This window comes from Sardina pilchardus, chromosome 5 (genome assembly GCF_963854185.1).
Source record: "Sardina pilchardus chromosome 5, fSarPil1.1, whole genome shotgun sequence".
In the NCBI taxonomy this organism is placed as follows: domain Eukaryota; kingdom Metazoa; phylum Chordata; class Actinopteri; order Clupeiformes; family Clupeidae; genus Sardina; species Sardina pilchardus.
In genome coordinates, this window is record NC_084998.1 from 18,985,514 (window position 1) to 19,011,827 (window position 26,314).

The window sequence follows — 26,314 nt, forward strand, 5'->3', positions numbered from 1 at the left end:
GACGTGAGTCTCTTGGTTTTCCTCTCTGTGTGTCCTCCTGCGTTGACCTTGGCTCGCGCTTGCTGTCCCACACTCCTGCTTTGCCTTTTATTTCATGAGCTCTACGACAAAGGCTTTAGAAAAAGAAGATGATTGGGATTATCAGGACAGCCACCTCTCCTCAAAAGGAACCTGGCTCATAGCTCTCTAAAGGGCGCTGTTAGGGCTCATGATTGGCTACTTGAGAGCTGTTAGATAATGAGCGCAATCAGAGAGACAGAGAGAGGGAGACAGACTGGGACAGATGACTGGATAAAGTGGCCTCAGTCTCTGTCATCAGTCAGCAGACCTCTTGCTCTTCCCCTCTGCACAACAGCTCTGCTCTATAGAGCGTAGATGGAGCGGAATGTTACAGGAGATTGGCAAAAATCAATGCAATAAGCCTTGACTCCCGTGGTACACATTCAGCAACTGCATGGACAGAGTCTAGTCGAGAAAGGAGATGGTGACGCCGGATGAGACAACTATTTCACACACACACACACACACACACACACACACACACACACACACACACACACACACATATGACTCAGACATCTAAACGCCCCGCTGGTAGGCTGACGTTGCCATAGGGACTGGTTACATACAGTACAGCAGGCTCCCTGTAGGGTTCATCAATAATTCACAAACATCCCCTCCAGTTTCCACCCCTGTTACTCTCCCTGTTGTCTGTGCGCCATACCTGCCTCTGACCAAGGCTCTTTTACAGGGATATTTCCTAGAAACTACTATACGTGTATGTATACATGCGTATAGAACTCAAAATGGAAAAGGCATCCTAAAATACTCAAAAGATAAATTATTGACTTCATATTGTCTATATGCAGGTCTAGTAGAACTTCATTGATACATGGCATCAACTGTTTGGAGAGCTGCTGTGCTATGATTGACTACATGTTCAGCAATAGTAAAAAAAACCCCTGCAATAATCTATGAAGGTTTTAAGGTTGAAATGCATTGAACAATGATGTTTAAAAATATGCCGTTATGTAGTACTGCGACAGTATTTGTCACAATTTCCAGGTTAACTTTCAGCGTAATGTGTGAGCCTGTGAGCATTTCATTTGATGGTTATGGAGATAATCTGTCTTTAGGCGCCGTGTGCTGCCACCAGTAGCGTCCCTATTGGTCCGCCTGACCTGTGAGAGGTGAATAGATGGTCCTGTCTGGCCAGCTGGCTCTCCATCTGCTCTCTATCACACCACGTTTCACCGGCGGCAGCGGCGCCGCAAGGCGGCCTGAAATAGTCACTCACCACGTCTCAGTGGCGTGGCGTCATTAGTACAGGCCTGTTAGCTCTTCAACCGCCGCGTTGGTTGGACATGACTGCGATTGATGATGCAGGGGAGAGAAAAGAAAGAGAGAGAGGGAGAGAGAGAGGGTGAGATCCTGTCTGTGTGAGTTTCTGTGTGTGTGTGAGTGTTAGAGTTGGTTTGGTTTTTCCTGGTAGAAAGTGGGGAGATCAGAAGTGGTCATTAAGAGCCTGTTGAAACGCAGCTACCTGATCTTCCTGAAAACACGTACAGACTTATTTTTAATCCTCCATTCACACACTATGCGACACAGTCCTCAGAGTTACATTCATCATAATCCCCCAGGAAATTCTTTGGGGGTGTATAACATAGTCAACACATTATTTAGGACGAAATTCCTGAATTGTTTCGAATACTGCATTATCCGGTTGTTTCATAGTTTTCAGTGCAATTCTAGCCTGGAAATCCAGACACACATCTAGAAAGATTAGGGTCTTGCATGCATTTTAAAATATCACTGCACGCAATTTCATAACACGACCAACATTTACTGACTGATTCCAGACTTCAACGCAATTGGATAACGCGCGGCCACTGTTTACTGACAGATTCTGGACTTTCATCAATCATCTGTTTGGCTCTCCTCTGGCCCGTCTATGTCAGATACACCAATGTGATTGGTTTAGGCAGGCCCCAAGGACATGGGTAATGAGCATCATTATTGTCACAGTGACTTTCTGAGCAAATTCAAATTGTGCTCTCATTTGCCAGGCTTAACCTTGTTATAGTGAAAAAGCTGTGGTCTTGGTTTTGTTTTTGAAGTCCAAAATGATAGGATTTAGTCTCTCAATTGAGATTGTTTGTCTGTTATTGATTTAACAGTTCCTTGTAATTCTGTAAAGGTTACGCTTATAAATACTATAAGCTACTGTAGATTTGAGTGCTGTAACAGTTTGAAAGCAGGTTGTTGTGTTTAAAGGACAGTGAACGTGTTGTCCTGATATGCAGTTTTGAATCTTATGAGCCATGACTTGATTTCACCCACGGGGTACTTGTGCTATGATATTCCACATGCTCCTGCCAGATCAAATCCTTTACAAAGCAGAAATATTTCCTATCTGAGCTAAAATAGATGAGATCTGAGCAAAAATGAGACATCTGCAGCTGAGTCAAAAAAGCCACGGCAAGCGTTTGCAAGGACGTAACATGCCCCAAACTCTTACATCTTTCCACTGGATCAAGGTGAGTTAATGTATTAGAGGAACTTCTACTGGTTTAAGTGTACCTTCTTGATCTAGCAACACCATACTGAGAATACAGTGTGTAGATTGTGGGACTCAAATAGAATGAGTCCTATGAAAAAGAAAAATGGAACATTCCTGACATTTCTTTTATTTTCACTTTTTGACATGATTCATTTGCCTTTTGTAAACATTTATGTGAAACTTGTTGAATCACCTTTGTGCATGATATGTGCAATAGTAATGGGGTTGCCATGCCTTGTACTTATGATAGACAATAATGAATCAGAATGCTTATTCAATAAGGTGCCATACTGTCAGACCTGCTGATGGCACAACAGGTGTTAGGTTATGCAACCAGACTTGGGGCATGTACGATTCCAGCAGATCCTTTCCCCACTGTTGAATGAAGGATTACAAAGAGAGCCTTAGACGTGAGAAGATTTACTCAAGAGCTTATCATGCAAGGTGACAAACAGACAAGATCTACTATTATGAGTAATGTGAGGTGTGCAACACTTACAGTGAGGTGTAACTGTTATTACCTCATTTACATCAACGGTACAATTTATGGCCACATTTGAGTTCATTTTCTTTGCGGATTCAGGCTTTTTAACCCATATATCAGAAGCAATTGTTGCTCGGTTCAACTCAATTAGGAAAAAAGCCAGAAATATTTGCCGTCCGTCAACCAATGAGAATGTAAGCCCCTCCTCTTTTAATCAAGCTCTCTGTGATGTGCATCAGTAGGGTGAACGTGGTCACAGAAGAGCCCCCCTGGACAGCAGCCTCGTCCTTGAAACAGAGAGATTCATTCTTATTCATGACTGAACTCTCTGGCTCACAGTTCAATCAATCACCAACATGTGCAGGACAGCTCTGTGTAATCTGCCAGAGTCATCGCCTCCCATGGGCAACTGGGTTGAATATGAAACTCACGGTCAGACGTGGCATTGATCGCTGCAAGCTCTCTCTCTCTCTCTCTACATGTGTGCAGCTTACTCACATGGGCTGATGCATTAGCCTGCGCTTCAAAGGACTCGCCAGCTGACCCATCCATTTTCATGAGTGTGTCAGCACTCACATCGCTAACATTATTATGACCGCCAGTAGCACTAGGGAAGCACGGTGACAAAGGTATATTTTCTTGTTTTTTTTTTATTTAGTTTTTATTTTTTCACCGAATTTTGGTTGACAATTCCCTGAACACCAAAACACCCAAGCTCATGAAACTTGGTGGGCATGTACTGTAGCCCCCACTTGGCTGGAAAGGAATAGATGCTTATTCTGCCCCGGGCCACTATAACTGCTTGAGGCACTTGACGTTTTGCCCTTAGGGGCCATTGTAATAAATGCATTTCTGAATCTCAAAAACTGGTTAAAAGAATGATCTGGAGTTAAATCCTAAAGTCTATCAGTGGATGATAATGATTTCGAACTTTCTTTTGGGAGCAAGCATGTAGCATGTAGCATAGCGGTCATATAGGGATTGTCAAAGCGTTCTCAGTTCCTGAATTTTTGATTCCCAATATCCCTGGACACAGAGACACTGGGGCTCATGAAACTAGCCTTTTACAGAAAGTTTTCCTTTGGTTCCTGGGGGCCACTCCCCCCTCTTATGGGCCCCTCAAAACTCCAAATTTTTTTTTTCCAATAACTACCTGAACCGTGCAGAAGATTACAAAATATGTATGGTATGTTGTTCTCAAGGGCCCCCATCAACCTAGCCCATAACCGTTTGGCTAGCCCATTTGTGACTCGCTCACTCAACAAAATGGTTGCCAGAACAGAAGCCAGTAGCCAAACCAATTTTGTGCCAGTATCGTGTGATGTAAAGGTTAGCAAGATTGACATGATGCCTCAACACCACATTCTTTAGATGTATGCCACACACACACACACACACACACACACACACACACACACACACACACACACAACAAGAGTTGTAACAATCAGGCAGAACATGTACAGTAAGACTTGTGTTTCACGAGAAATTGCAGGAGTAGGGGATTGGACGGAAGTTGAGAAGCAACTTTCATACATATATATTTATTTTTTATGGTGATATTTATAGTTTCCATTCCTGGTTGTGAGGTCAATAGAGTATTTCAAACAGATTGTTCAGAGGTTTAAGTAGAGAGCTAATGTGCACTCCACTCATAAATCACAAATGTAACCCCCTCTCCCCCCCTTATGCCCTGTCCTGGATACTCTTACTCTCCTCTCTCTCTCTCTCTCTCTCTCTCTCTCTCTCTCTCTCTTCGTCCACCAAGCGTGTTTCCCCCTCTGTGCCCTCACATTTTGGCGGATGGTACATGAGTAAAATCTCCTGCTGCTGGGACTGGAGGCATCTCTTTCTCTCTCTCTCTTTCTCTCTTTCTCTCTCTCACTCTCTCACTCATGCTGAGCCTCACTCATGTCATACTGACCCACTTATGTCTCGTGCATCCCCCCCACCCTCTCTTCTTTTTGCTCTAACTTGCACTCACATACACACACACACACACACACACACACACACACACACACACACACACACACAAATAAACATATTAAATGGGCTCATGCAACCTCTGTCGTCGCTGGCCTTCAGGCAGAGAAAACGGTGTTATTTTTGGAAGGCGACCACTAGGACTTCCTTGACCAAGAACGAATGTAGCTCAAGGGATGAGTGGGCTCCACAATCATACTGCACTGAGTCAAACGTGTACATCCATCCCACACTGACTGATTTCAAATATATGGGGCTCCAGCCGGGCCTGGCGTAGAGGCGCTGGAGCTTGGCACGCAGCCGCTCAATCCCGGCTCTAATGCCACAGAGCTGCCCGCACGGCATTTTGACCTGATATCAGTCTGACACACATGTGGATGGAAGGTCATGTTTCATCTGCTGGGCTGGTCACGTGTACAGCATTTGGAGGCAAAACAAGGTCAGCTCAGTGGCATAGATTCTCCTCGAACTCACGAGAAAGGAAAAGTGTGTGTGTGTGTGTGTGTGTGTGTGTGTGTGTGTGTGTGTGTGTGTGTGTGTGTGTGTGTGTGTGTGTGTGTGTGTGTGTGTGTGTGTGTGTGTGTGTGTGTGTGTGTGTGTGTGTGTGTGATGCCTCTTGAATGTTGAAACAGTAGTAGAGGAAATGTCATGTTTGTGGTCCCAGTGCAAAAAGACATTACTAAAGACTTACTGACAATGAATTAAAAAATAACGTTACTCTCTGAGGTGGCAAGAGAAAGAGAGAGAGAGAGAGAACAGAGAGAGAGAGAGAACAGAGAGTGCAACCTGATTACATACACACTTGGCCCCGGTTTCTCAGTCACAATCTGCTGTGTTTTGAACAGATAATATCTGGGCAGACCAGAGTTTGGAGTTGGACTCCAACCTGCCTCCAGGATGGCGCACCATACGGGACAGCACGGGCACCTACTACTGGCACGTGCCCACTGGCACCACGCAGTGGCAACATCCGTCATACAGCGCCGAGGATGAACAGAACGCCATCAACGGTATCACTGCCAGCAATCTCAAGGTAAACACCTCTAAGCAATTCTCCCTGTGCCAGAGGACAACGGAGTGACGTGCTGTTTTTGCAATAAAGATTATAGGCTGTTTTTATAATTGCTTTTTTTCTTGATTGGATTATACAGACTAGTCATTGCTAGGCATGCCAGTGTGACAGATGGTCATCTCTTCTGTGTCCATCTTTTGCTCTCCAGAGTATCGGTGCTGTCGAACAAAATGAGTCTTCGTCCAGGCAGAACCCCGGAGGCCCCAGCAATGACAGGTCAGATACTACATACACACACACACCACGGCACTCACGGAGTGGTGCTATAGCACAGTATGAGTTTACTGTACACTACACGTTATGGCATCATGCTGCCTTAATATGCTGTAATAATAGTCCACATATTACTTGTTGGCAAGGCCGCTACGGGCCATTTGGGTGCCCAGTGCAGAACTTGTGTTTCAGATGGCATATGCTTCGGGTAAATGCTTAGTTTAAGGGCAACTTGATATTGAAGGCTTCAAGATTCAGCAGTTCCATTACACAAAGGCAAAAACCACTCTTCTTACTCTCGTCCATTTTCCAAATCACACTAAGTGCAGCCTACAGTATGTCAAAGGGCCCTCTCACAGTTTATAAATGGTCAGTAATGGGAACCAGATAGCTCCACAAGTTCCTCTAGCCTCATCTTTGCTACCTTTATGATTTCCTTTTAAAGGCCTCTTATATTAAAAAGGAGATAAATGAGATCCAACAATGACAAGCCAACTGGAGCCTGCCACTCTCTTTCTCCATTAAATGGAGTAGCATATTGTTTAAGTTAGACCTGCTGCATAATGAAGATTAGGAGAGGACCCAAAAAGTGCTCATCCTTATCAAACATGATGTTGGTGCCATTTTGACATTGTTAACATTCTCCAAGAAGAGTGAAAAGCAGTTTGCAATGAAGCTACTCCTGTTTATTAATATTGCTGCCCCTTGAGTCCCTTGGTGCCCTGTGCGCACACAGTGTGGGATGCATGTGGTGGTAGTGGCGGCACTGCTCATTGCCCTAATAATTTACACATCACAATCTGGCTGCAACACTTGCTGAGTTAAAGAGTGAAATTGCAAACTAGGCAGATCTCTTTTCCTCATTTGAGTCTCCTTGATGGCTTAATTTACTGGACGAAAGCACATTTCCTCTCCCCTGGGTAGACGAATGTCCAACTGTCTGTTATTCTGCCTGAGCAGATGCCGTCTCCACTAGATGGCAATTCAGGAACTGGAAACCCTATTTTTGGGAGCAGGGGCAGAGAGAGAGAGAGAGAGAGAGAGAGGGAGAGAGAGAGAGTGATAGAGACGGTGAAGCGAAGGAAGGACAGTTTCTAAACAGAGCTACAATGCCCTGGCCGAGCTCCAGACTCACTTAGTCTCACCCACAGGACTCTTTACCATGTCACGTCCGACGTGACCCATAGGAGGCGCCGGTCTCCATAGGAAGCAAGATTAATTGAGACCATTTGAGTTTATTAATCCTCCAGAGAGAGCTGGAGTAGAGGAGGCTGGGATGCCTGAGCCAAGGTGTTTGCCGCTGGCATCAAGGAGAGGCGTACGTCGTACCTGCTTGTTATACAGCTCTCAGAGATTCACTGCATGTATGTTTTCTGACCCGATGCCAGAGGGCAATTATCATCACAACAACTATAAATGAGAGCGAGAGAGACAGAGAGAGAGAGAGAGAGAGAGAGAGAGAGAGAGAGAGAGACAGACAGAGAGAGAGAGAGAGAGAGAGAGAGAGAGTGTGTGTTTACTGAGAAATAATTCTAAAACTGAGAATATGAGAATATATAATGGATTGAAGTTTGATTCAAGGGGAAAGGTAAGAGATCCCAAGTGAATGTCTTCTCATGCAGGACACTGACCAGTGACCACTGCCATCTCCAGCTCTGTGTCTTGCATCAGTGAACAGTAGGCCTATAGAGCAGCAAGCAGAGAGGGAGGGGAGATGAGTCAGGTATGGATTAGAGGAGAGCAGAGGATGTCTGTTGCTTTTGTTCTCTTTCTTCCGTTTCGGATGCTCTGATTTTGGGATGCTCTAATTTTGGGGTGCTTTTTTGGATGTTCCTAAAACAGCTGTATCAGCTGTAACAGCTGGTCAGCTTGTGTTTTACCAGGAATATCAGCCACAGTCTCAGTCAGAACAATTGGCTGAGGTACTGGCTACTTTGTGTCCCTGGAACAGCACAATACATGACAGACAGACAGATACAGACAGACACAGACATAGACATAGACACACACACACACACACACACACACAAACACACACACACACACACACACACACACACACACACACACACACACACACACACACACACAGACACAACATACACACCATTATCAGATGAAGATTTGTAAGTTCTATAATTAGATTTATAGAGCATTAATCACCTTTCTTTGTGCCCTGCAGGGAGTCCTGGCAGGAGGAATACTTCTATGCCAACATGGATCCTGGCTCAAAGGTAAGGACGTTTAAATATGAAAGCAATCTCAAATCTTAACATTATATTTGAGCACAAAAGATGTGTCTTTCTCTGAAACGCTCCTTTCTCTGAATAATGATCATGTTTCAAATCTATGATTGAATGATTAAATCGCATTGTCGTCATCATCAGTTGTTATGTTGAGAGGTCCTTTTGGGCAGTCTGCCCTCTAAACAAAGCGACCTCATTCAGACATTCCACTGACTGTGTGAAAGAGGATACACGTTCCACTGCTGACAGACCGAAAAGCATGAAATGACAATACCAGCTCCCCAGACCGTCCTCCAGTCTATTGTACATCCATTTCTCTGTGGACCGAAAGCCTCACTCAAAATGTCACCGCTTTAGAAGTTCCAAAACTTCCTGAGTGCTCTGTCCACCATTCGTGGGTCCACAGGGTCCCATCATCCTGCCACACTACCAACCTGTTTGGATAGTCTGGGTCACAAAGCACTGAGGTCACTACCTGTACCGAGGCCTGTTGCCCCCATTTCCCCCTTTTGTGCCAACTTGTGGTGCGTATAGGATTCAAGGTCTTGATGTGGTTTGCATTGCAAATGAGGAGAGAGTGACTTTATATAATGACATTAAATCCCTGGACAATCTCATCTCTTGGAATTTTGTAAGCACACCTACAAAGTGATGTCTCTGGCTGTACGTATATACAGCATGTGTGCTGTATATGGGGGCAGTTCCTGATTGACCTCTCTGTGTTCCCCCTTGACCCCCCTGTGTGCAGTGCTTTGCCGTCCGCTCGCTGGGCTGGGTGGAGATCCCGGAGGAGGAGCTGACCCCGGGCAAGAGCAGCCTGGCCGTCAACAACTGCATCCAGCAGCTCTCCCACAGCAAGGCGGAGGGCCGCGACGCCGTGGGGGCCTGGGGCGAGGTGAGCTGAACGTTATAGCCATGTCACCGCATCGCAAGGGGGCGACTGAACTGATGTCTGATGATAGGGGTTCACCAGCAGAAGTTATGCCAACAATAACACTGTCTGCGGGAATAGAGGACATGGAATACAGTCTTTAAATGAATAAAAAGAAAACGATTTTTTGAGCAGGAGAAATTTAGTTGGTAGTCTTATCAGTTCCTGTGCATTTTTCCCCCTTGAATTCTAAACCTATTTCTGTAAGCCCGGGGTAATATTCCACATTTGTTGAGAACCTAGTATTTTATAGCTAATTTATTGAGGAAATGACCCCATCCGTGGCAGATTTTGAGCACAGAATTGGAGCGCATCCAGTCTCACTCTCCTGTGTGTCCTCCTGACAGGGGCAGGATATGATGATGGTTCTGAAGAAAGACACTCTGAGCCTGATGGACCCAGTGGACCACAGTCTGATCCACTGTCAGCCCATCGTCAACATCCGTGTGTGGGGAGTGGGATGCAACAACGGCAGGTGAGCCGCTCTCTCTCTTTCTTACTCTCTTACTCTCTCTCTTACACAACCTCTATCTATTAAAAGCTTTCTAGTGAAAACTGTTGATTTTATCTTTTTTTAAAAAATGCTCTTTGACAGTGTTTTTTTCTGTTTCTTTTTTGACAACTCTATCAGAATACTCTGCTCAGTATGAAAGGGGAAAAAAAAGCTTTTTGGCAAGTTACACCACTGGCCATAACTCAGGGAAACAGGAAAGCCATTTAGTCCACTGAATGAGACCTTGACCGTCCAAAGTTTGTTATTTATGGTGGCCACACAGCCTTGGGCGAGACTAGCATTGAAGGCCACGGTCTGAGTGATTGGACGTGTACATTTTAGCGCTCGCTGAATGTGAACCTAAGGGCAGCTATTTACGGGCTCTCAGGGGAAATCTAGTGGGACGAGGGTGGGGTGGGGTGGGGTGGTGGTGGTGGGGGGGGCGGGAGTCAGCTCCTCATCCAATGTCACTGTCCGTGGTAATGCAATATCAGAATACAGGTTGCTTAGCAGGCTGTGGACACATCATTGAATGGGATCAGGCTGAAAGTGTGTCTGATAGTGATGTGCATCAGAGAGTGTTGTGCTACAGATACTGTGTTATCCAGCACCAACACCAGAAGCACAGCTGCATATCAGTCACTCTCTATCAGGCGCTTTTAACAGATGACTTTCTTTCTTTTTTTTTTTAAACTGCAACTCATGAATACAGAGACAGGTAATCCCTTTTTCCTTTTTTTATGAAAACTAAAAACGGAGTATTTTATCGGTGCCAATGTCATTCATGGGTTTGCCAGCTTGCAACTGCATCATGCTCTTTAGCATTGACTGTCTGCTCATAAATGATCATTGTGTACTGCGGGGTTAGTCTCTGTAGATGCTGTATGTCTTGTTCCATTGCTTCTGGTGAACCTGCTTTCCTCTCATTCAGTAGACTTTGTACATTTGCTTTGTTAGACAAGACCTGACAAGTACCTATTTGTGATGTATACAGTATGCCCTCTTCCTTCTATTTCTCATGCATGTCTGGTGACGGGGGGGTGACATTTTTCTTTCCAACGCACACAGAATCCAGAACATTCTTCTGAATGTTTATTTCCATGTTGCCAATATACTGTAGCTAGACTTCTAGACTTCTTTAGATTGACTGTGTCACCACCAGTTGGTTGCTCTGAATTGAATATAATCTGATTTAAATTCCACACACATCCAATCACTTTAGTTCCAGCAGTCATGTCAGATGTTGTATGCTGATCATCCCTCAAGAGGTACTGTAGTATCAAGAGATGAACTCAATTCACTTAAACTCAATGAACTGTGATTTAAGATCAAGTTAATTCTCAGTTAAGATCAAGACACCTGGTCTAATTTCATTTGAAGATCCAATGAATCAGAATAATCTCAACAGCCTAAAACACTTTTTCTAAAGTGACTCATTATTCAGCCTATAGAAGCAAACATATTCCTTTTTACACGTTAACAGTCAAGATCCATTCAATTATGTGAACTCAGAAAGTTTAGACAGATCACACTGGATTTATGACTGATGGACACCCACACCAAAACACCATCTCTGGGCCTTTTTCACACCCACTCATGCTGTTGGATAACACAGAGGAGAACGATGGAAGCTGAGCATGAATCAGATTAGCTAAAACACAGCCATGCAACTCTCTGTTGGCATTCACTTACTGGGTGTTTTCCCTCAAGTTAGCGTGCAAGAGCATCCCCAAGCCCAAGCCTCTTCAAGGGAAACTCATCCTCAATTCCTTTTGACTCCCACATTTGTCACTAAATAATTTACAGGCTGCAAAAGCTAGGAGGCATTTTAGGGATATCATCACACTCATAGTGACTGGAGCCCTGACCTATATAAAGAGAAGGCAACTCTGTGTGTTTGAATGTACACGTAAGACAGACCATAGAATTTACTAATGATGAACAGTTACAGTAATGCAAAAAACGTAGCAATGGATTCTGCTTGTACAGTATAAGAGCTATCTGTGTTTTATGCTAAAGACTGACAATTTAACGGTAATGCATGCCAACAGACATTGGTTATGAAATGAAATGCAACTGATTAATTACAGTATTAGCAGTTATCATTCGTATTTGTATTCTTGTTCTCATTCTTCTCATTAATGAAATAGATTCACCTTACCGAAAGAGATAGATGTGTAAACTATTACGAAAAATGGAACAAAGACATACAAACAAACATACATGATGAAATACTGATATCAATGCATTATAACCAGGCAGTTGCTGCTTCTGGACATAGCCTACATGTGTTCCATATGTCTCTGGCGTGCTGTAGTGTGGTGGGCTCTAGCTTTGGAGCTGTGAGGAATCTCTCTGGCTCAGAGAGATTCTGGTGCCACTTCTCCTCAGGCCAATCTCAACTTAGAGACAATGCATTGCATCCCCCCCCCCCCCCAGCCCGCCCATCTCCCTCCCGCTTCCTCTTCCCTCTGACTGTCTGCCTGCATAAGATCTCATGTCTGACCTCAGGAGGAAGGGCCATGGCCGCAGGTGGCCCAGGAGGGTTCTTTTCAGGGGAATTGGAAACGAAAACAGTCACAGTCGGGTGAAAATGGAGATATGTCTGTGCCTTTCCAAAAAGCGTCACAGAATGCCAAGAGGCCAAAGCGCTAATGTCCCACATGATTGAGCAGTAATCTGCTCTCTGCTGCTTTGCATCTGTCAGCCCTGCATGCTAAGGCTTTGAAAATGACCGTCAGATCCTGGTAACACCTTGCACTTTTCCAAAAAAGGATGATGGCACCAGACACTGTTTTCCTCTGTCTGTATGTCTGTGCCTGTTGGGACAGGATGAGAAAAGATACTAATATAAAACCCCCACCATGTCAGTAATGAAAAGATGTGCGGATGTGCGGACGCATCACTTCTTTGTGTGGCTTCAAAACCTCTGACTGATGTGAGCCATCAGACAGAAAGAAGTAAACATGCTGTGCATCGTCATGACTACAGTTTTATGTTCTATGCTGTTGTCATTATAGCTATCCCATTCATTGTGCTGGTGTCGCTGTCGCCACATCAACACTCATGGCAAAGAACAGTGCCCACATTCCAAGCAAAGTCCACAACGGTCTTGTTCTCTTTCTCTCAGTCTCTCTCTCTCTGTCTCTCTCTCTCTCTGTCTCTCTCTCTCTCTCTCTCTCTCTCTGTCTCTCTCTCTCTCTCTCTCTTTCTTACCATAACCAGTGTCTTCCCTTTCCCCCCATGTTTTGTTTCATGTTGGCTGTGGGATTCTGCTCCCCTGCAGGGACTTTGCCTTCGTAGCCAATGATAAGGACACCTGCATGCTGAAGTGCCATGTGTTCCGCTGCAATGCTCCAGCCAAGACCATTGCCACCGCGCTGCACGAAATGTGCTCAAAGGTGACCACGAACCCCTGCAAACTCACGCAGCTCTCTCTCAGGCTTCACAGAGTCGTCTCTATAATCAGGATCTAATGAGTTATTCTGCAGATCTAAACCCCTAAACCCTGACCCTAAAACTCTAAAACTCTAACAAAAAAAGTTGTGGTGTTCTTTTAGAGACCATTGAAGTGGCAAAGCACAAGATCATAATAAACAGAGGGGCTAAAGTCTAAAAAAACAAAAAAACAAAAGATGTGTATTTGTAAGTATTTCTGTCTCTGTGTGTTGCCAGATCATGTCAGAGAAAGCAACCATGCACCCATCCATGGCGAGGTCCCTAACAATGGAGAGCATCTCTCCAGAGGACCTGCCCAGACAAGGTAACGGCACACAGCCAACAACCATGAAGGACACTGAAAAAATAACTATGTAATTATGTAAAAATAACTATGAATACAGAACTAGACCTGACATATAAAAACTCAATTACGGGCCTAGTCTTAATGAGATGCAGGTCCCTTTTACTGGCCTGGGTGGGTCATTTGCTTGTATAAAATCTCTTAAAGCCCAGGAGTTAGATTAGTGGAATCCAATACAGTCGTACTGTACATGCCATCTGATGTTGGACGAGACTATGTTGCAAGTGAATCATGGCCCTGTTCTGTGTGTCTTAGTGGACTTCCTGGATGCGGTGAGGCAAAGGGTGCAGAAGTTCGAAGTGGAGTACGTTGGCAACCTGCCCGTGTCCAGGGCAATGGGTGAGTCACTTTGGCAAACATCCCAACGTTACTTTGTTCATGACCTCAGGGTTACAGCTCAGGTTACAGCTTGTGTTGCACGTTTCGTGAGCAGCTATGCACAGTCACGCTTGCATAGAACCTGATCGTAATGTGAGTTAGATGCAAAAAAATACTTGGGTGGACAGTCCTGTGTGTTCACTGCACGGACAGTTTGACCTTTGTTCCTTTTTGCGACGTACATTGTCTTATTTTGATGGAAGATCATACAGAAATAGTGTGTGATGTTTGCAGAGCTATTGATTGGAAATAGATCAAATGGCCCAGTGTCCTTCCTGCTGGGTTGAGAGGAGCCCTAGATAAATCAATGATCATAGCAGACCCCAATCTAAGGTCACATATAATTATGCAATTATCATCACTGATAACTATATTTGCAAAGTTACACAAGGGTCTAATCAGTCTCATTACAGTATTGGAGCTCTGTCTCCACAAGATAATCAAGACTTAAATACATTTAAATATGTAAGTCTAAAGTATTTCAAACATGTGCAGCTGTGTTGTTTCTACCAATCACTATGTCAAAAACAATGCCAGCACAGTACATAGTACAACATTTTTTTTAGTAAAAAAAGAGATTAACATTAGCCTTGCGCTGATTATTTAAAAAATAAGGTATGAAAGACATCTTGTTTCTACCAAATCATGATGACAAACATCAGGGGAGTGAAATGTTTGTCTTGACGGACTGAAGACGTCTTAACATGTGGCTGCAGAGGGCTGTGTGGCCTTAATCCTCAGTAGAAAAGCCCCGGACATATTCTGTCATTCTCAGTCCGCCAGGGTCAGCATGGCATTGCCCTTTTGCCTGATATTTCCTTAAAAAAACATCAGTGGATCCCTCTCCAGACGCTAAACGGATACATCCATCATTGTGTCTCCGAGAAGGAACACTTAGTTCAGACATTTAACCTTCAGCACAGTGCAGAAGGAACAGAGGCACCAAAGGGGAACAGAATGCAGTTCGCTGTTGCTTGAGGTGTAGTGTGTGGCTGGAGGCCATTTATTTGTGTCTTTCTACTTTTCCCCTTTTCACAAGTATGCATTCCCAATTCCGGTAACACTGTACGAAACCGCAGTGTTCATGAAACATTATAAACATGATTATAAATGTTCATAAAGTATAAATAATGCATTACAATTCTGAGGCATTATTAAGACTTCATAACTCTATGAATGTGTTTAAAATGACTAGGTTAAAGTAGTGTTACCCAAACTTCAGGAGAGGTGTATTAGAATGTGAAGGTTAGTGTGAACATTATGTGTGTGTGTGTGTGTGCGTGTGTGCATGCATGTGTGCGTGCGTGCATGTGTGTTGTGTGTGTTGTGTGTTGTGTGTGTGTGTCTTCACAAGGTATGGAGGTTTTAAACCGGGCCATAGAGAGCATCCTGCACTCCAGAGACCGAGACGAGTGGGAGCCCATTGTAATCCATGTGTCAGACACCATGATGTCCTTGTGGAAAGGAGAGGTGAGGCCAGGACCTACTTTATACTCCAGTTGAAGGACACAGTCCATGTGCACCAGAAATTGTCCTTGTGCTGCTTTGGATGCAAACTTACCAAGGACATTACCATTAACGGTTTCCATGACATTCTACAGTCTATGTTCTTTTATGTTCTATATACGTACAATTCTGTTCTATGTTCTCCCTCTCAGGATGGCGACGAGCCTTTCTGGGAGTCTCAGGTGAGGTACCTCACCTTCCTGGGCGTGGGCCATGACACGCACACCTTCGCCATCATCGTGGACGCCGGGACGCAGCGCTTCGAGTGCCACGTGTTCTGGTGTGAACCCGACGCCGGCTACATCTCCGAGGCGGTGCAGGCAGCCTGCATGGTATGCTGAGTCAGGGGTCGACGTCGCTCCCCGTAGCGCTTAGAGGGCACTGCGGAACTGTTGACTTCTGAATCTAATATTCTCTTCGCAGATGTTGGAAACGTCAGGCTACTCAGTTTAACACTCTTGTATACTGCGGTTTGCTTGGAAACAGCTTAAAAGCATTTTGAACCATCGATAATGCCACTTCGAATGCCGTATTTAACCTAATGTCTAATTTTAGTTAACAAACTAAAAAATCACTTAGTGCAATCTTGAAAACCACACTGGGTCGGTTTCCCATGCATGGATTAAGCCTAGTCTTTGACTAAAAGAATTCAGTGAAAATTCTCTTTGAAAAAAAAAAGATCTTAATCTACAGTAGGACAAGATTTACAGTAATCCGTGCGTGTATGGAAGACTAGGACACATTGTAGGCCTACTCATCAAGTCATTTCTGAATACACTTGCATTGAGCAGGTATGACCAGTGTGCTGTAATTGTGTGTGTTTGTGTGTGTGTGTATCTGTGTGTGTGTGTGTGTGTGTGTGTGTGTGTGTGTGTGTGTGTATACGTGTGTGTACACTGTGCAGGTGCAGTACCAAAAGTGCTTGGTGGCTCAGACTCCTCCTCCAAGGTCAAAGATGTGGCGCGCCGGCTCCAAGGTCAAACGCGCCAACTCCATGGACGGCTCCACCTTCCCGCCCCGCTACCAAGGACACTCGCCTCCAAAGATGGCCTCCGCTGGCGTCAAAAAGGGAATGCTGGCCTTCTTTGAGACTTTTCGAAACAAACAGCCGGTGATGCCCACACCATAGCACCTGGGACCTGGGTGGGTGGGGGGGTGGAACCTTAGGGCAGGAGAGGGGGATGAGGACACTGTAGCTGCTGACGATGTAAAAAAAGTATAGCATGATGAAAAGAAGAGGGACCAGACAGGATATTGAAAAAACACTATGAGGGATAAAAATGTTCAAATTCATACCAGCTTGTCCAGATATCATTCTCCAAGGATTATCCCCCCCCCCCGCCCTTACAATAAAAACACAAACAATTAGGATTACAACGATCACAACAATAAGCTTACACTAAAACTACTCTAACTACAGTACAGAAAAAAAATGGGACAGGTCTGGTCTCCCGCTACTAGTGCTTTGTCTCTGTGGATATACATATCTTAATTGAGTTGGTGTGTGGTATACTTGGGTGCTGTGCTCTCACATTCCACAGCCTGGAACTCCTTAGTGTCATCAATAGGAATGTAATCTCGACGACACGCAGGTTTTCGACTCAACATTAGGACTCATCACTCCCACAGTTGTGGAAGTATAGCCAAGGAACAAAAGAACACTGCAATAAAATGACCATTGACCAACAACCACAAAACATTTTTTTCAATACATAGGAAAACAATATATATTTTAAAAAACGTAGTATGGTCCTTGTATACTCAATGTGTGTAGAAGATGTACTCATTTTATTTGGGTCACTTTTAACTTCCAAAGTAAACTGTAGAGATCTTAAGCAATTCACACTATTACTGAAAGTCAATCTCGTAACTGTATCTGTAATTCCTGAAAACTGTGGCTCTGTTTTGTGTTCGATATGAGAATTAACTGAGGCTAGCATACATCCTTTGGGAATTAAAATGCCTGACACGTAATAATTCAGATCAAAATGAACTGAAATCGCTCACACTCAAACCACATGCTACTTTAGAGTCTCATGACAATACACAGCAAGACTGCACCCTAACACAATAAAATAAACACCAGTTCATTGTTAAAACACAGACAACCTGAGCGCGACTGACAAAATGCATCGCAGTGAACTACTGAACAAGTCAACTGGCTGCAGCCAGCACTGTACACAATATATATATTTTTTTCATTTATAAAAAGAGATTATCATTTACCTTGCCATGATTATAAAAAAAGGGTATGAAAGAAACTTGCATTGAACATGACAAAATTATGACTGCTTATATGGTTGTTTATATTTAGACATGTTTTGCTGACTGCCCCCTACAGCTTATTGATACCACTGCATGAGTTTCCACAATTCTTGGAATGCACATTCTGTATGGAATTTGAGAAAAATATGTTTTAATATTTTCTACTGCAACAGGCATTAAATCAAATTAAACAGAGATCCAATCAGAAGCGTTATCCAAATTTATCTATGATTAAAAGAACCTGAAAATGGCTAAGTTAGCTCTAGCTCTGGCTCTAGCGTACTTGAATGGCAAGTGGGTTGCATTTACATATATGTAGGTATTTCCACAAAATACAGGCATTTGCTTTTGGCTGTTGTTTGTTTTTATGTATACAAATCCTGAAAGTTCTCTGCTCGTCAGATCAAATGGACGCCAGTGCTATATGTTGGCCCCTGAAACTTACAGTAAAGCATGCTTCTCTGAGAGGCTGTGAAATCCATGTGCATCCATGTGAATGGCACTAAAGAACACTGATGTGAAACTACACATTATATATGCAACTGCTCCTTAGACTTTGAATACAGTATGTGTTATATAAAATCAATCAACTCAGGTCTTCTTGTTGCTTAAAATTGGTTAAATGATACATAGATGGTGAAACCATCAGATATTGTAAGTGAAGATAACGTCACTACAGCATGTAAGACCAGTGTATGGAGAAAGCATTGTGTAGGAAAATTAGTCTGGACTACTGTTACAAAGTGGTTATGTAGCACCTTGTGTTTATCAATTACTCTATTTTGCTATTTATACTATCAGAATTACATCTTTCTCTTTCTTTCTCTCTTGCTCTCTGTTCTCTAGCACAAGACTAGATCATGTATATTGAGCTGTTTTTTAATGGAGAGTTCTCATTCTCACTGTTGTACCAGACTGGATCCACACAGTGGCAATCTATGTTTGACTATTAAACTGCTTGATTATCTTTGTTGTTCTTGTCTGATCAGTATTTGATTAACACACATCAAAAGTCAATAATTCTCACTATTGCAAATACAAATTGCATCAACTGAACTGTAATTAAACAAGTGTTTGGACAGCATCCATGTCCAGCTGGAATGGGCTCAGAGGTGCAAATGGAAGTTACAGTGTTTTAAATGTATAGACTACGACAATGTTGCCGAAAAACACATGTAATGACCAGGTAGTTACTCTTTTCTTTGGGTTAACTGATTCCCAAATAACCTTCCCGAGGTAGGGTTCATATATCTTGTATTATCAAAGAAAGATTAGCTTACCTTGCAAATATTATTTTATAATCTGCAGATAGCACATGACATGAGTTGATAGTCCACTCCTCCTGATGTATGAAGTTTATATTGATACCAATATATTGCCTACGAATGACACAAATTCTAAGATATGGCAGCATTATTGCTAGAATTACCACACAAATCAAAGCTTTGGGGTATGCATTACTGTTCCATGCCCTTTAAAGGAAGTGGTGGTCACTCCCAGACTACATTTCCCCTCCCATTTTAATTTTCCATCAGCAATTCATAAAGACACACGGTCACATAGAAATGGATTCTTTAATGCACTTTAAAAAGTCTGCTCTAACAAAATAAAATGCATCATAGCCTGCCCTTGCGATTATAGGCCCACGTTCAGTTCATCATCCATTAAGCTACTATTAATCATAATACGATTTAAGTCAAATAATGAAGGATTAACCATAACTTTTGAATTTGGCAGGCAAGTTCTTCAAAACATTAGAGGTATTAAAAAAGGTATTTGTAAAGCGCTTTGGGTTGCACTGAGTGCACATTAAATGCGCTATATAAATAAAAGTACCTTACCTTACCTATTAGTCATATTTGTTTTCTGTGTTTTAGGCGCGCGCACGCGCGCTTGGTGCACAATGGAGATGTTTGCGTGTGTGAGAGCGCAACCGGATATCCGTAACCATGGCTTTGAAAAAAAAAGGAAAAATATGCTCACGTGTCCCGGATATACAAGAATTTAATGTAGTGAGATAGGTGAAGTCGCAATGTCAGACATGTATATCAAACCGGGTAAGTATTTACACTCTCTAAAGTAGCCTAAGTTAACGTAGCCTGTATTCGCACAGAGAACTGTGACTGTGAATAAATTAAGGCCATGTCCAATCGACTACGTGGCGTTATTGCATTGTTTACATGTGGCGAGTGTCCATCAGCTGGTGGAACGTAGCCTAATGATAGAAAGTGAACCACTACAGTGCTTTTTAATTCCAAATAAGTATGCTATAATATACCAAGGACATGCCTGTGTTGTATTTCAGCTGGCGACGTCAAAATCTTAAAGCAAGTGGGTTTAGTCTCTAAAGTTAGTGTCGCTGTAGCATACTTTTTAAGAGTTCTATGTGTTGGCATAGTCACTGTTTTGAACTTGTTTGTGTTCATGGATAGGTAATCAGGAGCGTGGATGGAACGACCCCCCACAGTTTTCTTATGGTTTACAGACGGCTCAAGGCAGTGGCCCTAAACGTCTCCTCAATAAGAGAGTGCCACCTCCTCAACTCTCTGGACCTCAGAGTATGTACAAGGAAAAAAGTTGTCAATAATGGACTATATTTGCTGTGGTTACCACTGTCTGTGCTGTGTTTCTAACCTATTCATCCTATATGCAATATAGCGCTTGAGGTGACTTTAAAATTGATTCTCCAAATAGAAATAACAAGCCACAACAAATTTGTACATTCATTCATGTACTCGGAATCCATTGTCCACTATATCTATTTATATCTATGACCTATATCTATCTATATCTATGACCTTATCTATGATCCATCTGCGTCATTCGTTGTCTGGGCTATTGAGCAAACCAACAAAAACAAACAAAGCAGTAAATGTAACATCAGAGATTTAACATTAAGTAAAAAGGAGATTTCACAATTCTCACCAATTCTCACATTAGTATTAACTGGAAATCCACAAATATAAAGAAATCTAAACATTAAAGTTCATAAGTGAAGTTATGTGTAATAAAGTGAATTGAGACAGGGACAGGAGAAAGTATTGTAGAAAAAATTGTAAATGAATCTGAAAGCAATTATGCCTCCTATCTGTACAAATTAATATCAGCTGGGTTAGTACACATTGATGGGCTAAAAAAAGGTTATTCAAGGTATCACACAAGAAACATCTCATGATAGAAAGAACTCTCCCAAGACCTTTGTAACCCTATTGTTTCAAAACATACCAGTAGAACTGGTTACAGATGTATTTCAAAACATCAGCCTCCTCCAGTAAGCAGCATGAGACCATTTGCAAGTGGAAGGAACATCACTGCATAATCAACCGCCCATGCACTGGAGCTCCTTGCAAGATTTCTCACCAGGGAGTCAGAAAGTTAGTCAGAAGAGTTAGCCCAATAGCCAAGGAGAAAGCTCTAGAGAGACTTGGAGGCAGCAGGTACTTGTTACAGAGAAAATCATAGGCAGTGCTGAGTGCACTCCACCGCCATAGCTTGTATGCACGCTCACCCGCACAATTACATTTCTGAAGAAAAACACGTAGAAGCTTGTTTAACGTTTACAGCACAACTTTTGGACAAGCCTATGAAGTAATCCACCCGGATGATGAGGATGAGACGTGGGTAGATCCAACGCATAAAGCAAAGGAAACTCTCAAGTGGTTTCAGAGAAAGTGGTTTTCTTCCCTTAGTTAAGGGAAGAAATTCCCTTAACTAAGACGAGTTGATACATACTGTACCTCTCACATTTCAATGCGTGCACTCACTGGCTCTGGTGCGCGGCGCTACTTTGATAGCACTTAGCAAGCCCAGTTCATTAATTAGGATCCAAACAGAGATGAAATTAGAAGCGACCAAACACCTCCATGTTTTCCCTATTAAAATACTGTTACACGAGTAGTCACACGACCAAGTATGCTGAGACAAAATAAAATTGGTGCATTTCTAAGCGGGTAAGTCGGACAAGTTATAGGTATTGCTGTAATAAGTAATAAACCGAAATGTTTACATGAATGCATGTCGGTAATGAAGGAATTTACTGTTAAGTGTAAGTCAAATGAGTAGCCTGCCTAGCCCTCGGTCACTTTTGTAGCCTACAACTATAGAGCGCTATGATAACATCCCTTTGTAGCCTGGTGCTTTATACTGTATAATCGAATAGCTAAGGAGGCCTCTCGGGGCTTATTGCTTAATTGTGCATTATGTCCACAGCAGTGCAGCAGAACAGCAGTGCAAAGTTTTGTATATATTATGATAATTATATATCTAATAATATTAATCATATATATACTGTATATAATTTATCTTAATTATTGTCACCAGGCCCGTCTCCAGGCATACCTCCTCCACCGAGCCTCTCAACTCCTCCCACCAATCCAACACCACCATTACCGCCACCGAGTTGTGGAATGACCCCGCCACCCCCGTGTATGACCCCCGCATCACTGACCCCTTCAAGGCCGTCTCCTGGGGTAACGCAGACAGAGTCTCCCAGCACAGACTCAGAAGGGGAGCCCAGTTTAGACGAGGCTGTTGTCGTCCTTCAGTGGGCACTCACAGCCTGTAGGAAATCTGTTAAGGTAAACCACCACAATCACTCCTCAGTCCTCAGTCTGAAGTGGTCACTGAGCTTATCCATTCCCATGTCTTCATTATTCATGCAACGCATCTAGGCTTAGATTCAGTGAATTGGGCAACTTTAACGTTATTGAGTAAATTAGTTTTCCCCTGTGGAGCAGTAATTCAGTGCCATCAAGTGAGCACTTTTTCAGAAAAACTACAGAAATAGTGCTAATGTCTTACAGGCATAGTTTGTTATGCTGATATAATTGAGATTGCTTCTCAAATGCCTCTAGCTCTCCGCTCATTGTATGTGCTCAAAATACATGTTTGTGCACAGTTCTATCGATGTAACTCATAGCTTGGACTAGGCTAAGCCATAAACAGTTCCATGAAATCAACATGCTCATGCAACATGCTCGGGAGGCATGGAAGGGAGAGGTGCAATTTGATTAGTTGTTGAGCTCAAATAGGAGAAATCTTAATTTTGTATATAATTGCAGACTCTAAATACAATAAAGGGCCAGAGCCTATACACATTTAGGGCATCCTGATTGCTGAATAGTATGCTGGATGTACAGATGTAATTTAGGTCAGCAATTTCTTCAGATCTGTGATTAAAGTAAAGAATAGAACATGTCGATCTTGCCTTTGAGGAACAAAGCCCTTTTAATTATATTAGAAATTATACTTACAGTTCTGATGTTTTAATGTTCATGTGCATATAGTAACTTAAACAAATGTATAGTCTGTCAAGAGTATGATTGCTATTTTTTCTGAGTTCTAATTTGTGATGTTTTTCTTTGTCACCTGTAGAAGCAAGTGTGTGATGATGTTGACAAACGCCTGAAGGTGTTTGAGGATATGTGGAAGAGTGGGAAGCTTTCACTTCCTGTCAAGAAGAGGATGAATCTCTTGGTTCAAGGTCAGTGGTCTAACCTTTAGAGAAAGGAAACAGAACAATCATTTTTAGAATTTGGGTGCATATGTTAACTCCTGAATTCGCATGATGGATAGGACCATTATTTTTCAATGTGCCCTTCACTGCACGGATGAAACGACCTAAAGGCAGTGCACAGTGACTATATTTACACGCACATTAATAATCTTAATGTTATGATTTAGTCTATCATTAATATTAGTTTTTTTTTTGATTATTTAGGCTAAATTACATTTTAATTTGAATGTTAATATAATGTTTATTGATGTCTCCTGTGCTAAGGAATCATGAACATAAACATAATCTGGTGTTGGTTTTACCAAAATATGATCCAGTGGAACTAATAATCCAATCTAATCCAAACTAATAATCGAAAACCTTGGTCTGACCAAGGGTAGCCCTGCTATGAAATGGTATGATTGTTTGAACTGGTCATACCGGTAATGTACTTACATGTAAACCTTTAAACACGTGGATCTCTCCACACGTCTCAGCCCATTGTGCCACTTATTTGGTGAACATGCCTGCAGTATTTGGGGTCTGGTACACGTGCAAAGGGATGATAATTTTTTTCACAGTTCACAAAAATACCTTGGGCTATAATCTGTGCGTCACGGTAGGTAATGCGCTAAATCCTTTAGTGCATGAACAAAAGCTAACGTAAATACTAGACAAGATTATGTTGCTTATTTAATGGAGAGAATGATCCTACATGCAAACTTGGGTGGGTCAGCTCAGGTGTGTCCTTGCGCACAAGGAAGCTCTCCGAATATGAATTTCTTCAAAGCCACACAATTTCACAACCACAAACTTCTTCAATACAAGTAGGACCACATTTTAAAGCTAATCCTGTACAGTCAACTATAGATGTTGAATTAAATTGCTACTATTTGCTGAACTCATTTATGCTTGATTCCGCTTTGTGTCAGCAAGTATTGGTAACACTGTGTATGATATAGTCTCTGTGTGCTTCACACAATGCTGCGTTGTGTCTAAGGGGAATGCGTTGTCATTTCAGATTGAAGTCCTTTGTGTTGAATTTTATTTCTTAGCTAAATGATCACATTTTGAAGGCTGTGATGTCAATGTAAACATAGTCACTTGAGTCACTTTGTTCCTCAATGCAGAGATGAAAAGCCACAATTGGAATGCAGCTGATGAGATCCATCGGTCTTTAATTGTCGACCACGTGAACGAGGTCAGCCAGTGGATGGTTGGGGTCAAGCGTTTAATTGCAGAGACCCGAAACCTTCAGCCTGAACACCTGTGTGCTGCAGACGCCGAGCAGACTCCGTGCCGCACACCTGACGATCCCAATCCGGAGTAGTCTCGTTTGGACTTGTGCTTAAGCCATCTGAAAAGGTTGTGGGAAATCATGTGGCTGAAGGGCTTCCTTTGCATACCTCTTGAGACTGAACTTTCTCCCCAGACAGTGTGGATTGATGGGGGAACTTCAAAGCTGCTGGCTCATCAAGCTGTTTACAGTCGACTCACAGACTGCACCTTCCCCTCCATCCTTAACGGTCTATCTGCCTTATCTGATTCTAGCTGTACATGACAGACAGAGAGACACAGTCAAAGAGAGGCAACTGCACCGCAAACGAAAGTTAATACTGTATGGACTTGCTAAGGCCTTGGAATTATGCATGAAAACAATCTGTGTGATTAAGTCAGTGCTATGTATCTTCTCTCATTTACCTTCAGGAATCATACCTCTCAAATCAGATGTCAACCTTCAAGTTTATTCAAGGCCATTCTGCCATAATCTATGTCAAGCTTGTTGTCAAGCATTTTACACAGTGTAATATTCATGAAGTATACAATTCTCTGTGTATTTGATTGGATTCTCCATTTTCTTCTGTTGTTCAGATCATGCTTGTTATCAGGAACCATGGGTTGTGTTTCTGGGAGGGATAACAGTCCTGGTGCTTTGGGAGCTGAAATTTCTAAATCATTTTTCCACTTTTGACCCCTCTCTGTTTCCACTTTACTTATTTTGCACATTCAAAAGACAGCAAAGGGAAAGAAAATAATACTCATTGTTATTGACAGTTAATTGTTACTGGACAAGATTCTTTGTTACAATAATCTACAACATAAATAATCTGAAAATAATCTTACGAATGAATAATTTTCAAAACTGACCATACATTTGTAACATTTTTGTTTGTGTTTCTTCATGTCTGCCTTCTTTCTGCACACACCAAGCTAAATATCCACTGTGATTCATCCATTTAAAACATATTCTTCAACATTAAAGGCATCCTATGCAAGTTTTTTACCTGAACAGCTTTGAAGTCATTGTGAAGGTAATAGGATCCAGTCGTAACCTCCCCGTCTATGGAGAACCAGCCTTACAACTTTGTAGTGCTGCCGCGATTAATCGACATAATCGAACTAATCGATTATGAAAATTAGTCGACGCCAATTTTTTTAGTCGACTAATCGTTTTGCTTTTGACCCCCTATTTATTTTTGGTCTCCCGTCTCTAACGGCTGTAATGTTATTAATTCTGTTATTAACTCTACAAAAGTAGGCTGATATTGATATGAGCATATCTATATCTATGGCTATATGTCATGTTTTGGCCCTTCAGTTGAGTTAAAAATAAAATGGACAAAATGGAATGGAATAAAATGGACTATTTTTTTTAAAAAATAGTCGTTTAGATTAGTCGACTAATCGAAAAATTAGTTGAAAGATTAATCGTTAGAAAATTAGTCGTTAGTGGCAGCACTACAACTTTGTTCTCCCGTGACCCAGAGAATCACAAATTGCTTCACGGTAATTGTGCAATTTCCTACTATTTATTTTAAACCGTGTAATATTGCCTTGTCAATCAACTTGGCTCGCCTGGGATGAACTAGCCCAGTGTATTAAA

General features: G+C 42.4%; 2 protein-coding genes across 2 annotated transcripts in view; both read left to right on the top strand.

Annotated features, from left to right (window-relative positions):
- apbb3 (amyloid beta (A4) precursor protein-binding, family B, member 3) overlaps window positions 1-16,804 on the top strand; it is a 19,233-nt gene extending 2,429 nt beyond the window's left edge. The window contains exons 2-12 of the mRNA XM_062536808.1: window positions 5,876-6,063; window positions 6,251-6,318; window positions 8,498-8,549; window positions 9,310-9,456; window positions 9,840-9,967; window positions 13,272-13,386; window positions 13,661-13,748; window positions 14,043-14,126; window positions 15,520-15,635; window positions 15,824-16,003; window positions 16,576-16,804. Coding sequence (XP_062392792.1) covers window positions 5,876-6,063; window positions 6,251-6,318; window positions 8,498-8,549; window positions 9,310-9,456; window positions 9,840-9,967; window positions 13,272-13,386; window positions 13,661-13,748; window positions 14,043-14,126; window positions 15,520-15,635; window positions 15,824-16,003; window positions 16,576-16,800 — 1,391 coding nt within the window. The 3' untranslated portion in view covers window positions 16,801-16,804. The remainder of the gene's footprint in view (window positions 1-5,875; window positions 6,064-6,250; window positions 6,319-8,497; window positions 8,550-9,309; window positions 9,457-9,839; window positions 9,968-13,271; window positions 13,387-13,660; window positions 13,749-14,042; window positions 14,127-15,519; window positions 15,636-15,823; window positions 16,004-16,575) is intronic.
- Window positions 16,805-19,896: 3,092 nt separating this feature from the next.
- sra1 (steroid receptor RNA activator 1) lies at window positions 19,897-25,720 on the top strand. Its single transcript, XM_062536809.1, has 5 exons — window positions 19,897-19,993; window positions 20,369-20,494; window positions 22,257-22,513; window positions 23,310-23,418; window positions 24,561-25,720. Exons 1-5 carry the CDS (start codon window positions 19,969-19,971, stop codon window positions 24,758-24,760), a joined length of 717 nt encoding a protein of 238 aa, XP_062392793.1. The 5' UTR covers window positions 19,897-19,968; the 3' UTR covers window positions 24,761-25,720.
- Window positions 25,721-26,314: the final 594 nt, after the last annotated feature.

Coding starts and splice junctions, on each gene's coding strand:
- sra1 (XM_062536809.1), top strand. CDS start 19,969: ATGTCAGACATGTATATCAAACCGG. Junction 20,495..22,256: donor TCAACTCTCTGGACCTCAGA/GTATGTACAAGG, acceptor TATTGTCACCAG/GCCCGTCTCCAGGCATACCT. Junction 23,419..24,560: donor GATGAATCTCTTGGTTCAAG/GTCAGTGGTCTA, acceptor TCCTCAATGCAG/AGATGAAAAGCCACAATTGG.